Here is a 13,904-nt window from a genome sequence, read left to right as displayed (position 1 = left end):
TATTGGCCACATTGGGTCCTCCTAAAAATCGTTAAAAAATCCACGTTTATTGGCCACATTGGGTCCTCCTAAAAGTCTTTAAAAAAATCCACGTTTAGTGGACACATTGGTTCCTGGAAAATTTTATAAAAAAATCCACGTTTATTGGCCACATTGGGTCCTCGTAAATTTTTTTTAAAAAATCCACGTTTATTGGCCACATTGGGTCGTCTTAAAAATCTTTAAAAAATCCATGTTCATTGAACACATTGGGTCCTCCTAAAAGTCTTTAAAAAAATCCACGTTTAGTGGACACATTGGGTCCTCGTAAATTTTTTTTAAAAAATCCACGTTTATTGGCCACATTAGGTCCTCGTAAAATTTTTTTAAAAAATCCACGTTTATTGGCCACATTGGGTCCTCCTAAAAATCTTTAAAAAAATCCACGTTTAGTGGACACATTGGGTCCTCGTATTTTTTTTTAAAAAATCCACGTTTATTGGCCACATTGGGTCCTCCTAAAAATCGTTAAAAAATCCACGTTTATTGGCCACATTGGGTCCTCCTAAAAGTCTTTAAAAAAATCCACGTTTAGTGGACACATTGGTTCCTGGAAAATTTTATAAAAAAATCCACGTTTATTGGCCACATTGGGTCCTCGTAAATTTTTTTTAAAAAATCCACGTTTATTGGCCACATTGGGTCCTCCTAAAATCTTTAAAAAATCCACGTTTATTGGCCACATTGGGTCCTCCTAAAAATCTTCAAAAAATCCACGTTTATTAGCCACATTGGGTCCTCCTAAAAATCTTTAAAAAAATCCACGTTTAGTGGACACATTGGGTCCTCGTAAAATCCACGTTTATTGCCCACATTGGGTCCTCCCAAAAATCTTCCACGTTTGTTGGCCACGGTGGGTCCTCCGAAAATCGTTAAATAATCCACGTCTATTGCTCACTTTGGGTCCTCTTAAAAAAACTTTAAAAAATCAAAGTTTATTGACCACATTGGGTTCTCCTAAAAAACTTTTAAAAATCCATATGTATTTTTCATTTTGGTTCCTCCCAAAAAATTTAAGAAAATCCACGATAATTGTTCACTTTGGGTCCTCTTAAAAAACTTAAAAAATTCATGTTTATTGTTCACGTTGTCGACAAAGCCGAGTGTTTCTTCTTTACTTCTCAAATCTAATCTACATAAAGTTATTATTTCTTCATTATTTTCAGATCTCCCAACCCTGTGAAGAAATGTTAATTGGTTGCAATTTTGGCGGAGTTGATTACAACTGTGCGGATATTTTTCGAACCATTGTTACTGATGAGGGACTATGCTGTGTTTTTAATAAATTGGATCCTAAATATATGTATAAACGAAAGTAAGAGTGAAATTGGAAATTGTTTATCAAATTTTGTTGTTATTGTATTATTTACTTATTTCACAGTGTTCCCAGAAAACGTGAGCTACCCTACACAGACAATGCCGTTGGTGTGAATTGGAATCCGGAAAAGGGCTATCCTGCTAATTTACCAGAAAATTTTTATCCTCGTACTGCAGTTGGCACTGGACAAACTCTGGGGCTGAGTATTACCTTTGATGTGGACATCAAAGATTATTATTGCTCATCAACCGCAAGTGTGGGTATTAAAATGGCTTTACACAGTCCCGCGGAAGTGCCACATGTTAGAGAAATTGGTACATTGTTGCCTGCTGGTAGTGAGACGAAAATTCGTATACGTCCCGATAAAACCGAAGCTGCACTGAATCTCAAATCAATTAATCGGAAATATCGTCAATGCCTCTTCGACGGTGAACAACAACTGACGTATTTTTCGTATTACAATCGCCGTAATTGTGAAATGGAATGCCATGCTCGTCGTTTGTTGGAACGTTGTGGTTGTCGCAACTATTATATGCCAATAATTGAAAATAATACAAGAATATGCGGTATCCTCGATACACCATGTGTTAATACGGTGGCACAAAATAATCTGAATAGGTCACGGGCCGTTCTTGAGGATTGTCAACATTTATGTTGGCCAAGTTGTTTTGATTTGAATTTTTACAGTGATTTCTTTTCGGCACCCATTTCGCATGAGGGTTTTGAGATTTCCAATAAATTAATAAAGAAAATGTCAAGTGATTATGCTGAGAAGAGTATGGCGGTGGCCCATTTCTATTTTACCGATAATACCTTTCGCAGTACCAAACAAACGGAATTTATTGGCATGACAGATTTTTTGTGTGAGTAGATGGTTGTAAATGGTTGTAAATGTAAAAGTCAAAATGTCAAATCCTTTAATTTTTTCATTTGATTTCAGCCAGTGTTGGTGGTTTAATGGGTCTCTTTATGGGCTTCAGTTTTATATCAATTGCCGAATTTATTTATTATGCCATATTACGTCCTTATCACAAAATCAAAAAACATGATCGCGTTAATCAGAATAATGCCAAAAATCAACCACCACCACCATTGCTACGAGATTATCAAGTTCGCTTTGTAAGTCCAACTGAAAGGGCCATAAATAATATTCCTGAGCATTTGATGAAATCAAAGAAATTACAAATGTTTCCACCCCAAAATCCATTCATTGGCGGTCGACAGAGTTTCGAATTGGACAATGAGATATTCAATAAACGACTGTCATGGAACAGTGATGGCAGCAACTATAAATCAAAATAAATACAAGTGTGAATGTCAAAACAAACAATAAATATTTACGTAAATTAATAAAATTAAATCACAACTAAAGGGATACACATTGTAATAAATATTTGGGGATATTTCATGGTAAGTAAGGAAAACATTGAATGTTTTTCTTAAATATTTGTGTTGAAGTATCCTTTTTTTTTTCTTAAACAAATATAATCTATTTTAATTAATTTGTTAGATTTTATTATATAAGAAATGACAATTTCTACCACAATTTCAAAGTGTTTTGAAGCGTCCTAAAGTTCGGTCTTGGTTATTATTTGTTTCCTGCAATGTTGTTTTGGGAAAATCTTAAGAAATTCGGACGATTTGGTGTTAAGTCTGATGAATCTCAAAATCTAAAAGAAATCTTTTGGCAAAATACCAAGGATTTTTGCCGTCAAACTACTTTACATGGAATGAAATATATTGTGGATCCAAATCTGAAGCCATGCGAAAGGTATGTTCTTTTTATTTTGTAAACTAGAGTGGGTGATTAAAGATAACAAGTGTTAGTCCCAATCGGCTTAAAATGGCGAACTTCAGTAGTGCGTTTTGTATTTCGGTTACGACAGATGAATTAACAATTGCCGATGCCAAGAGTGTTCTAAACTTTTTTAATCTCTTCATTCATAATTTTAGTTTTAATTTTTGTGGTTATAGTTTTAGAATCCCTCTAAAGTAGTGGAATTCTATGATTCTTTTTATTTTTACTTTCATCTTGGCAGATTTTTTGAGATGTGTTTTAGTTATTATTCGTAAAGTAATCTCATGTTTTTTGTTTTCAGTTTTGTTTTGTCTTTAGTTACCCATAAAAAATTGGTAAAATGTGGCCGAATATTGGTACAGAGGCACTTTTTTTAAATTTTGCAAAATTCACAAATATAAGAAAAACAAGTAAGAAAGTATCATTCAACTGTGCTGACAGGTACCCTCAGACACTGACCCAAAAACAAAACCATTATATTAAATATATTAATATTGTATCCCGAATTTGATTTAACATCTGTATGTACCGTATTCTGGGGCTATACCAAATCATTGATATATACCAAACATTTTTAGTAATCAAATTTCTTCACGAAATATTAAATTACATGAAACTAAGTTTTGGATCTTGGGCCATTATCTCAGGTAGTATTGACTTATTCCAGAAAAAGATTGTACCGCTAGAACAACCTACTGAAAAAAGAATCTAAACGATGCGAGGGAAGCTCTTAAACTTCACTATTTTCGAATTTTGTGTGGGAGGTACCCGAAGGACTGGACCGTTATAGTCCATATTCCAACCTGATACATGGCTGGATGAAATAATTATCTTGCGGATTTGCCATTTTGGGTGATACCGTCAGGGTTTCTTGGAACATTTTGCCCAATATATCAGGAAGTATGGACTTGCGCAGAAAAAAAATTGTACCGTCGTAAAGGGAGCCGCATGGACAACCTGCTGAAAAAACTTCAAAACGATCCGAGAGAAGCTATTAAACTTCACTTTATCCGAATTTTGTGTGGGAGGTACCCGAAGGAGTAGACCGATATAGTCCATATTCCAACCTGATACATGACTGGATAAATTAATATTATAAGCAAAGCCTGCACCAATCAGAAACTCCCTGCAAGAATTACTTGCGGATTTGCCATTTTGGTTGGTGCCGTCAGGGTTTCTTGGAACACTAAGATCAATATCTCAGAAAGTATGGACTTGCGCAGGAAAAAAATTATACCGTCGTAAATGGAGCCGGAAGGAAAACTTACTGAAACAAATTTCAAAACGATCCGAGAGGAGCTATTAAACTTGACTTTAACCTAATTTTGTGTGGGAGGTACCCGAAGGAGTGGACCAATATACTTCATATTCGAACACAATTTATATTTGGAAGGAATAATACGATGTGGAAAGTTTGGACCAATTTGATTGCTCCCTTCGAGAGTTAGCGTCCACACCATTTTACAGACAAATTTTGAACTTTTGTGGGGGAAGTACCCGAAGGAATTTCGTCCAAACATACTTGGGGTCTAAAACCGTTATTTCGATGAGGCACACTTTTGGCCGTACCAAAGTGTACATATCCTTTTAGCCTAAAGGCTGAGGGTACAATAAATAAATCTAAAACTATACAAAATTTCGAATCATATCAGCCTGACTTTAATGTAGTTGGACATTTTCACTCGGAGAGGTGAGAGATTCAAAAGAGTAGAAATAAAACAGCTCACTACGTTTATACGCTACCTGGCCTGAGAATTCAATACCCCTTTTAGGATTTTGTTCTTCTGACCAAATGCCATTTGGAATTAGCACACCCCATATCAAATGGGTTCGACACATGAACTTGGGAGGTACCTTTATATGGGGGCTATACCAATATACCTGTATATGAGCCTTATTGTTATTGTAACACGCGAACAATTGCGTTATACCATAATAATTTGAGCGGATGCTATGACAGTATTAATAAAAACAAGTAAGAAAGAATCAGTCAGCTGAGCCGACGGAGATATACCCTCAGACACGTACCCGAAGAAAAAAAGTTAACACAATACTTCTGCAGGTATTTTAGCTGTTGGAAAAATTTTCCAAACTTTGGGTAGGGTGTACCCGTAGGAGTGATCCGATGTAGTACATATTCGGCCCTAATACAAATCTGTAGGAAATAATTTTTTTTCTTCATTAGTATATGGATATTTTCCTTACAGACTATATAATTAAAAATGTTGTACTTAATTTTCTGAATTTAAATATATTACAATTTTACTTTTCAATTTACAAAGTTTGAGCTAAATCGATTTCTCTCTTAAATGGTTTTTTTTTACACATTAGCCAGTTTAGGTGGTGCCGATAGGATTTTCTGGACCTTTTTGGGTCATTATCTCAGGAAGTATGGACTTGCCCACAAAAAAAAAAATACAACGTCGTAAAAGTGGTCGCAAGTGCAACCTGCTGCATCACAAATTAATAAGCCCCCCATACCATTGCTATCGCAAACAATTCGTTTTCGAATATTTTTCGATAGTTTTGCGGTTTTGCGATATGTTTAACTTTATCTGACGTCTCTTGATATTTTTGTTATGTAACCTTTTCTTCTTTGTAATGTTTGCGATACGATGTGCGATAACTGTTTATAAACATTGTCTTGTATTTGTAACCTAGCCATATGTTGGGTTTATCATCACTTCTTGTTTATATTATACCTAGCATTTATATAGAAAATATTTGAAAAAAGCAAATGGGAATTTTATACGAAATTATTTTTTAAAACTAAAAAAATTCCGAAGTAAAAAATCCCCTCATACCAATTGCGGATATTATTCGAATGTTCGGCACAACTTTCGAAAACGATATCACATTCGAAGAATTAGAAAATGTTTGTAGGGTGTACACAAGCACGTTGTTCTTTTCTTCGTCAAAAGTTTAAAAACGATATCGTTTTCGAACATTTGGCGAATGTTTTTTCTTCACAAGAAAAAATGTTACGAGAAACATTTTTTACTTCGGAATTTTTTTAGTTTTAAAAAATAATTTTATGTAGTTCGTATAAAATTCCCATTTGCTTTTTTCAAATATTTTCGATATAAATGCTAGGTATAATATAAACAAGAAGTGATGATAAACTCAACATATGACTAGGTTACAAATACAAGACAACAATGTTTATAAACAGTTATCGCACATCGTATCGCAAACATTACAAAGAAGAAAAGGTTACATAACAAAAATATCAAGAGACGTCAGATAAAGTTAAACACGTCATAACACCGAAACTCCGCCAAAAATGCTTTTTCGGCACTATCGTAAAAACTATCATCTTTCATTCGCTAATAATATTATTAACGATATTCGAATTCGAGGGTTTTCCTGCCACAAAGTGAGCGACGAGTTAATCGTTTTCAATGCGTTCTCTGTGTCGTTCTCGAACAAAATATCCGCAAAACTATCGAAAAATATTCGAAAACGAATTGTTTGCGATAGCAATGGTATGGGGGGATGTTTCTCGTAACATTTTTTCTTGTGAAGAAAAAACATTCGCCAAATGTTCGAAAACGATATCGTTTTTAAACTTTTGACGAAGAAAAGAACAACCGACAAACATTTTCTAATTCTTCGAATGTGATATCGTTTTCGAAAGTTGTGCCGAACATTCGAATAATATCCGCAATTGGTATGAGGGGAAGATCAGAGAGGAGTTGTTAAACTATACTTTTTCCAAATTTTGTGTGGGAGGTACCCAAATGAGTGGACCGATCTATGCCTGAAAGTAATATTACCAATAGCAAAGTTTGGCTCAATTCGGTTACTGCCTCCTAGAGTTATCATGCCTACAATCTTGGCGAAAAATTTTGAACCTTTGTGGGGGAGATACCGGAAGGAGTGGACCGATATGGTCTATCTTCGATGTTGATCCGTTCGAGAGTTATCTTGCGCTCCAACTACGACACATGGGTTGTTTGCAGTTTTTGTGCTGATGTCTGAGAAAATATGGGCTTGCTCCTGAAAAAATGATATCGTCGTAATGAGGGTAGTGAATACAAATGGCTGCAACAAAAATCAAAGCGATTCGAGAGCAGGGCTTAAACTGCACTTAAGCAAAATTTTGTGGGGGAGGTACCCGAAAGAGTGGCCAAAAGGGTCCATATTGGAACCTCATCTATGTCTGGTAGAAATGTCACGATGTGCAAATTATGGACTAATTCGGTTACTCCCTTCAAGAGTTATCGTGCGGACAAATTTTCCGAACATTTTTGAACTTTTGTGGGGGAGGTACCCGAAGGTGTGGACCGATATGGCCCATATTCGAACTTAAATCAAATCTGGACAAAATATTTCGATACCCAAAATTTGAACCAAATCGATTGATCCGTTCGAGAGTTACCGTAGACGGACGGACATTGCTAAATCGACTCAAAATTGTCTGAAACGGATATCGTACAAACATACTTGGGGTCTAAAACCATTATTTCGATGAGGCACATTTTTGGTCGTATCAAAGTGTAAATACCCTCTTTAGCCTAAAGGCTAAGGGTATAAAAACAGGAAGAATACGTTAGCACGATTCAGCGAGGGATTTTTAAAATAATAATTTGAGCGGAACCTTTGGCCGTATTAATAAAAAAACAGGAAAAGCAGATATTTAAAAACTATTGGAAATCCGGAGATATAATAGATTTTTTTCTAAAAATTTAGTAAGATGCTACATCCACGGATCACACTGAAACGTCATAGGCTGATGTATATTTTAATCGTGATCATTGAAAACGGATAAATGTACTTCGTGGAAAGCATGGGCTGTTTTTTTCACCCTAATATGCAAATGATGCTACATCGTGGTCACCAAATAGAATTTCACAAATTGCATATCGAATAAAATGCATTCATTCGCTATGTTGGAAGATCGGATACGCACGATGTTATTTCCACAAGTATTGTCATATTCAATATAACTTTATTTTAATTTAATTCCACGAATGGAATACCTTGTGATTTAAAATAATGATATAAAAAATGTTGGTCAATAGAAAAACTATAAGGTAAAAGTTGGTTGTAACCAAATCAGGGTTTAAAATGCTAACGCCATATTAGCAAAAGTACCGAAAATTTGTAGCTTTGTCTGCTAAAATTTCTTCGAAATATTTTTATCAACAATGAACAACGGCAACAGGTAAAAACAAATTTCATAAAAATATTGCTAGAGATGCTGATGCTATTTGATATTGTTGCTACAATAAAACAGCATCGGACACGCATACTTATATTTTGCAGCACACATGATCAACACATATCAGAAAAGAGAATGAAAAAGGGAAAAACCTCGAAAAATGTTTTCTTCAATTTTTTCTATAAAAACAGAAAATAATAAAATTAGAATAATAAAATGTTTATTTTTTCTAATATTTTCTTTGTATTTTTGCAAATAACATGAATATTTTAGCTCCAACCTTCCCGACATAGGCTTAATTTTATTTTTCACAATTTCTGGATGCTGATGCAGTTTTTTTATATGTATTTTACATATAACTAACCGCTACTATTTCAAAAAATGTGTAAAATTTTGTCATAAGCCATATCGGTCTACTCCTCCAGGTACCTCCCCCACAAATCTTCAAAAATTGTTCGCACGATAACTCTTGAAGGGAATGACCGATTTGGTTCATACTTTACACATCCTAATATATCAACCAGATATAGATCAGGCTCGAATATGGTCTATATTTGTCCACTACTTCAGGTACCTCCCACACAAAATTTCGAATAAGTTCACTGTAAGACCTGCTCTCGAATTACTTTGATTTTTGTTGAAGCAACTTTCATTCTCTACCTCAATTACGACGGAAAAAGTTTTTTACAGGGGCAAGTCTATACTTCTTGAGAAAACAGACCGAAAGATGTAAAAACCCCTATCGCACCATATGTAGTGGCACGATACCTCTCGAACTGATCAACCGATTTGGTCGTAATATTTTGTTTCTGTTCGAAGATGGACAATACCGGTCCACAACTTCCGGTACTTCCCCCCAATGTCACTAAAAGGTATGCACGATATCTCTTGAACGGGCAACCAATTTGTTCAAAACTTTGGATCTCCTAATATTTTGTCCAGATTTAGCTTAACTTCTAAAATGGTCCATATTGTTCCTCTTCTTAGTTTACCTCCCACACAAAAGTCCAACATTTGTGTCTAAGTGCAGTTTTTGATTGTAGACGTTTTGCGTCAATTATTCGATATTGGGGTCATATGAAAAACATGCTAAATATGCAAACTATGCAAAAAATAAGCAAACATTTTTTGGCCGAAAATCGTCATAAAAGTTGAAAATTTTCAGTTAATGTTGAAAAATCGTCAAAAATTTCAAAGTGTTCTAAATTAAAATTGTTGGCCATTTAATGTCGATTTTTTTTAGCAGATTATTATGATATTGAGACCCCTTAAGACAATGTGGTTTAGGGTATAAAAATATGGTTATATGTATATTGTAACTATGCAAAAATATAACATTTTATGTAAAATCCAAATTTTTTTGTCTTCAATATTTTCTATACGCTAACTTTTAGGGGGTGCTATTGAGTGAATTTTTGGCGTATATAAAAATACATGAAGCATAATTTAAAAAATCTGTATACATTTGAAAAAAGTGAAGACAAAGGAAAAATTTAAAGGGGTGATATTCAAGTGAGCTGTTCAACATAACACAACGCATTCAAAATAAGTAAATTTCTTCTTCGGTAACTAAAACATTACATCTTCAAATTCACCCCAATGGAAGACTTTGTGCCATGACAAAACTCACAACGGACATAACTCCAAAAAATTTTGGACACAATTCCCATTTTAAACTATTGTTTGGAATCTACCCCTATGTAACTTATCACGGTGCTCTTGAAATTATTTTAAATGAAGGTGCTTACACCTCGGAAGTTTTTGCGGATTCTGAAATTACAATGTTTATAGATGAGAAAAATCAAAAAACAAAAAAAATCGCCGGAGCGCTTTTTAAATAAATCGCGATTTAAGTTGACATTTTTAAGGGTTGTTTAGGTTTTCACGATTTTGTTTAGAAACCGCAAGTCCTATCAAAATGGGGCTAAAGAAAATGTTGTAACTATGAAAATTCTCTACAAGATCGACCTTTATGGTATTTTCGTAGTTTTTACTATTTTTGAGTTATAGAAGTTCAAATTGGGACAATGCACTGACTGTATCGCCCCCTTACAAAACAATGTCATGAAGGGTGCGTCTTAACTAACTTTTGATGAAAACCGCTTACACAGGGAAAGTTTTTGAAAATTCTGAAACAGCAGTGTTCATAAATGAGAAAAATCCAAAAACAATAAAAAATCGCTGTAGGGATTTTTAAATAAATCGCGGTCAAAATCCACATTTTTAGGTGTTTTTTTGGTTTTCACGATTTTGCTTGGAAACCGCAAGTCCAATCGAAATGGGACTGAAGAAAATGTTGTAGCTGTGAAAATTCTCTATAGGATTGACGCTTATTATATGTTCCCAGCCTGTACCATTTTTGAGATAATGAAGCTCAGTTTACATTTTCAGGTTTTTTTTGTTAGGGTTTCGCGATTTTGCTTGAATACGGTAAGTCTTATCGATATGGGACCTGAGAAAATCTTAAAGCTGTGAAAATTCTCTACAAGACTGGCTTAAGTAACTTATCCTCAGTTGTAACACTTTTTAGAAATATAAGTTTAAGTTGGGAATTTGAAGTCATGACATTGTTTTATAAGGGGGCGATACAGAATTGAATTGAATTTGAATTGTCCCAATTTGAACTTCCATATCTCAAAAACGATGAATCTGCCGAGAATACCATAAAGGTCAATCTTGTATAGCTACAGTATTTTCTTTAGTCCCTTTTTGATAGGACTTGCGGTTTCTAAGCAAAATCGTGAAAACCTAAACAACCCCTAAAAATTTCAACTTAAATCGCGATTTATTTAAAAAGCGCTCCGGCGATTTTTTTTTGTTTTTTGATTTTTCTCATCTATAAACATTGTAGTTTCAGAATCCGCAAAAACTTCCCAGGTGTAAGCACCTTCCATTTAAAATAGTTTCAAGAGCACCGTGTTATATTTCATCACATTAAAATGTATCATTTCAGGTCCTTTTTTGGTGTATCTGTTTTAACGGTTATAATTGCGGCTACCTATTTAATTGTCCATGTTTATCAGAAATGGGCAAACACGCCAGTAATTGTGGGCATTAATCCTCAATCCACAGCTATCACTGATGAACCGTTCCCAGCAGTAACGATATGTAATTTAAATCAAGCCCTCAACCATACGGCTACAAAATTTTCAAAGTGAGATGAAATATATAAAATCCGTATAATTAGAAATTATGTAAATTTTATTATTATTATAAAATCATAATATAAGTTAGTTAATCTTTATTTATGTATGTATGTATATATTTTACGAGACTAAAAACTGTCAAACTTTCCAAAATGCTACACTGCGTGTTGCCTAGGCCGATAGTTTTCTAGTGACCCTCGTACTTACTTATTTATTTTTATTTTTTAATTTGCATTTTCAATACTTCAATCTTTGTTTGAATACTATATTACCTTCAATTTAACACAATGACATATTTGCTGTTATTTTGGCAGGAATTCGACCGATTTTACAATCGTACAACTGTTGTGTAAACGTGAAGTTAATCAAACCGCTATCAAGTCAATTACAAATTGGAATCATGTGGAACAGTTTATTGTTAATGTGGGTGAATTTTTGCATATTGGACAAATGAGAATTATTTGTTGTAACGAAATTTTATTGAAATAGATCTCCCAACCATGCAAGGATATGCTAGTTGAGTGTCGATTTGGAGGTATATATCTTAACTGCAGTCATCTATTTTATCCCTTGGTAACGGATGAAGGATTGTGTTGTACCTTCAATATGTTGCATCCCAAGTTCATGTATGTTTCACAGTAAGTAAATATGTATTGGTGATTACGCAAGCTTATCGCGGCCATCGGCAGCGCCTTTAGTAGTGAGCAAGCAAAGAGAGTTTCTCTCTCCACTTACACAATTTAATTCATTGAAAAAACCATGCACTCGCTCAGTGACAACTGTATTTTGTCACCACAAATGCCCGAAGTAGTATCTCAAAAAAGTCAAAAATAGTTTTTTGATTGAATCTAATACATAAGACTAAAATACATGCTCTTACAAAATGTCAAGCTTCTACGTAAAAATATAACGATTCTATTCAAGAAAAAGTATTACCGACAATGGGATAAAATAGCAGATTTTATTGTAATGACGGATCCCAAAACCAAGCGTTTCCACGGTTTTGGTTTAATTACTTACTCCCATTTGTATATGATTGATAATATCCCATATACTCGCCTTCATAAGATTAATATTCCAAATAACAGATTTTCATTTTATTTATAACGTTTTATGCTTCTGCTGTAAAATTATTATTTTGTTACGACTTTTGGCATTTATGGTGACGATTTGCTCAAATTTTTCATTCAATTTCAAGAATAGCTTCTGCATATAAAAATCTATTTTATTTCAGCATTCCTTTATCCTACCCGAATGTCACTCCCACACAAACGCCCATCGATTGGTATGCGGAGGCAGGCTATCCAAAAGAATTACCCAAAAGTTACTTTCCGCGAAAAGTTCTCGGAGTTGGTGAATCGTTGGGACTATCGGTGGCCATTGATGTGCAGGAAGATAAATATTATTGCTCCTCATCGAATAGCATTGGTTTTAAATTTGCCCTACATAGTCCCAATGAAACGCCTAATGTCCACGAAACTGGGGTATTTATAGAACCCGGTAAAGAGACAAATATACGAATACGTCCCGATAAAACTGAATCGGATAAAAAACTTTTGGGAATGTCAAGGCGATTGCGTAAATGTCTATTTCATGATGAGGGAAAATTGAAATTCTTTAGCCATTATACCCAACGTAACTGTGAAATGGAATGTGTGGCACAAGTCTCGTGGAAATATTGTGGCTGTATTAGTTTCTATATGCCGAAAATTTTCAATAACGTTACAGTATGCAGTATAAATGAGGCCAAGTGTGCCACGGCAGTGCGTCTGGGATTGTACAATAAACGTACGTCGTGTTTTGAAGAATGCCTACCGGGATGTTTTGAAATGGATTATCCCATGGATTCGTTTTCGACGAAATTGGCTCATACTGGTTTGATATTTAGCAATCGCAATATCAACGGCTTGAAACGTTCATATGTTGTTAAAAATGTTGCCATTGTCCATATGTTTTTCAGTTCCAATACTTTTCGCAGTAATTTACAAACGGAATTTATAGATTTTTCTGATTTTCTGTGTAAGTTACTATTCCTGAAACGTATATGGTGTTAATAATAATTAATTTCATTTTTACAGCAAGTGTTGGAGGTTTAATGGGTTTATTTTTGGGTTTTAGTTTCCTATCGATTGCCGAATGCATCTACTATGCCGTCATACATCCTTGCCGTACTGTGCGACGATATGAAAACTCAGTGGAGATGGTTAAAACTTTGCAAAAAGTACGAAAGTTGTCATCGAAAGCGAAAAAGAAACGTACCATCTTCAAGTCTAATTACAAGAAGTTATTCACTTCATCTGCGGATGTTGAAGATCCGAATGCTAAGATCATCAAAGTCCCATATGCCATCACGTATGGATTTGAAGTTCCTGTGAATGATAAAATTCAATTACCATTTTGCCATTAAATATGTAGAATTTGATCTCCATGTCCATTTGA

General features: G+C 34.5%; 2 protein-coding genes across 3 annotated transcripts; both read left to right on the top strand.

Moving 5' to 3' along the window:
* The first annotated feature begins 1,211 nt into the window (after positions 1–1,211).
* On the top strand, positions 1,212–2,728 carry LOC141396845 (pickpocket protein 28-like). The gene is made up of 3 exons (XM_073972522.1): positions 1,212–1,354; positions 1,421–2,220; positions 2,298–2,728. Exons 1-3 carry the CDS (start codon positions 1,227–1,229, stop codon positions 2,657–2,659), a joined length of 1,290 nt encoding a protein of 429 aa, XP_073828623.1. The 5' UTR covers positions 1,212–1,226; the 3' UTR covers positions 2,660–2,728.
* Positions 2,729–3,003: 275 nt separating this feature from the next.
* On the top strand, positions 3,004–13,904 carry LOC141396844 (pickpocket protein 28-like). Of its 2 annotated transcripts, XM_073972521.1 has the most exons (6): positions 3,004–3,128; positions 11,273–11,473; positions 11,780–11,888; positions 11,955–12,103; positions 12,700–13,484; positions 13,544–13,904. In XM_073972521.1, exons 1-6 carry the CDS (start codon positions 3,088–3,090, stop codon positions 13,870–13,872), a joined length of 1,614 nt encoding a protein of 537 aa, XP_073828622.1. In that variant the 5' UTR covers positions 3,004–3,087; the 3' UTR covers positions 13,873–13,904. The 2 variants fall into 2 exon arrangements, with proteins under 2 accessions (XP_073828622.1, XP_073828621.1); XM_073972520.1 differs by lacking the exon at positions 11,273–11,473 and having other exon boundaries at positions 3,028–3,128.

Source organism: Musca autumnalis, unplaced genomic scaffold, assembly GCF_047663935.1.
Source record: "Musca autumnalis isolate F117 unplaced genomic scaffold, ASM4766393v1 scaffold_3, whole genome shotgun sequence".
NCBI lineage: Eukaryota > Metazoa > Arthropoda > Insecta > Diptera > Muscidae > Musca > Musca autumnalis.
Note: the sequence above shows the minus strand (reverse complement) of the source record. Positions and strands in the feature narration are given on the sequence as shown.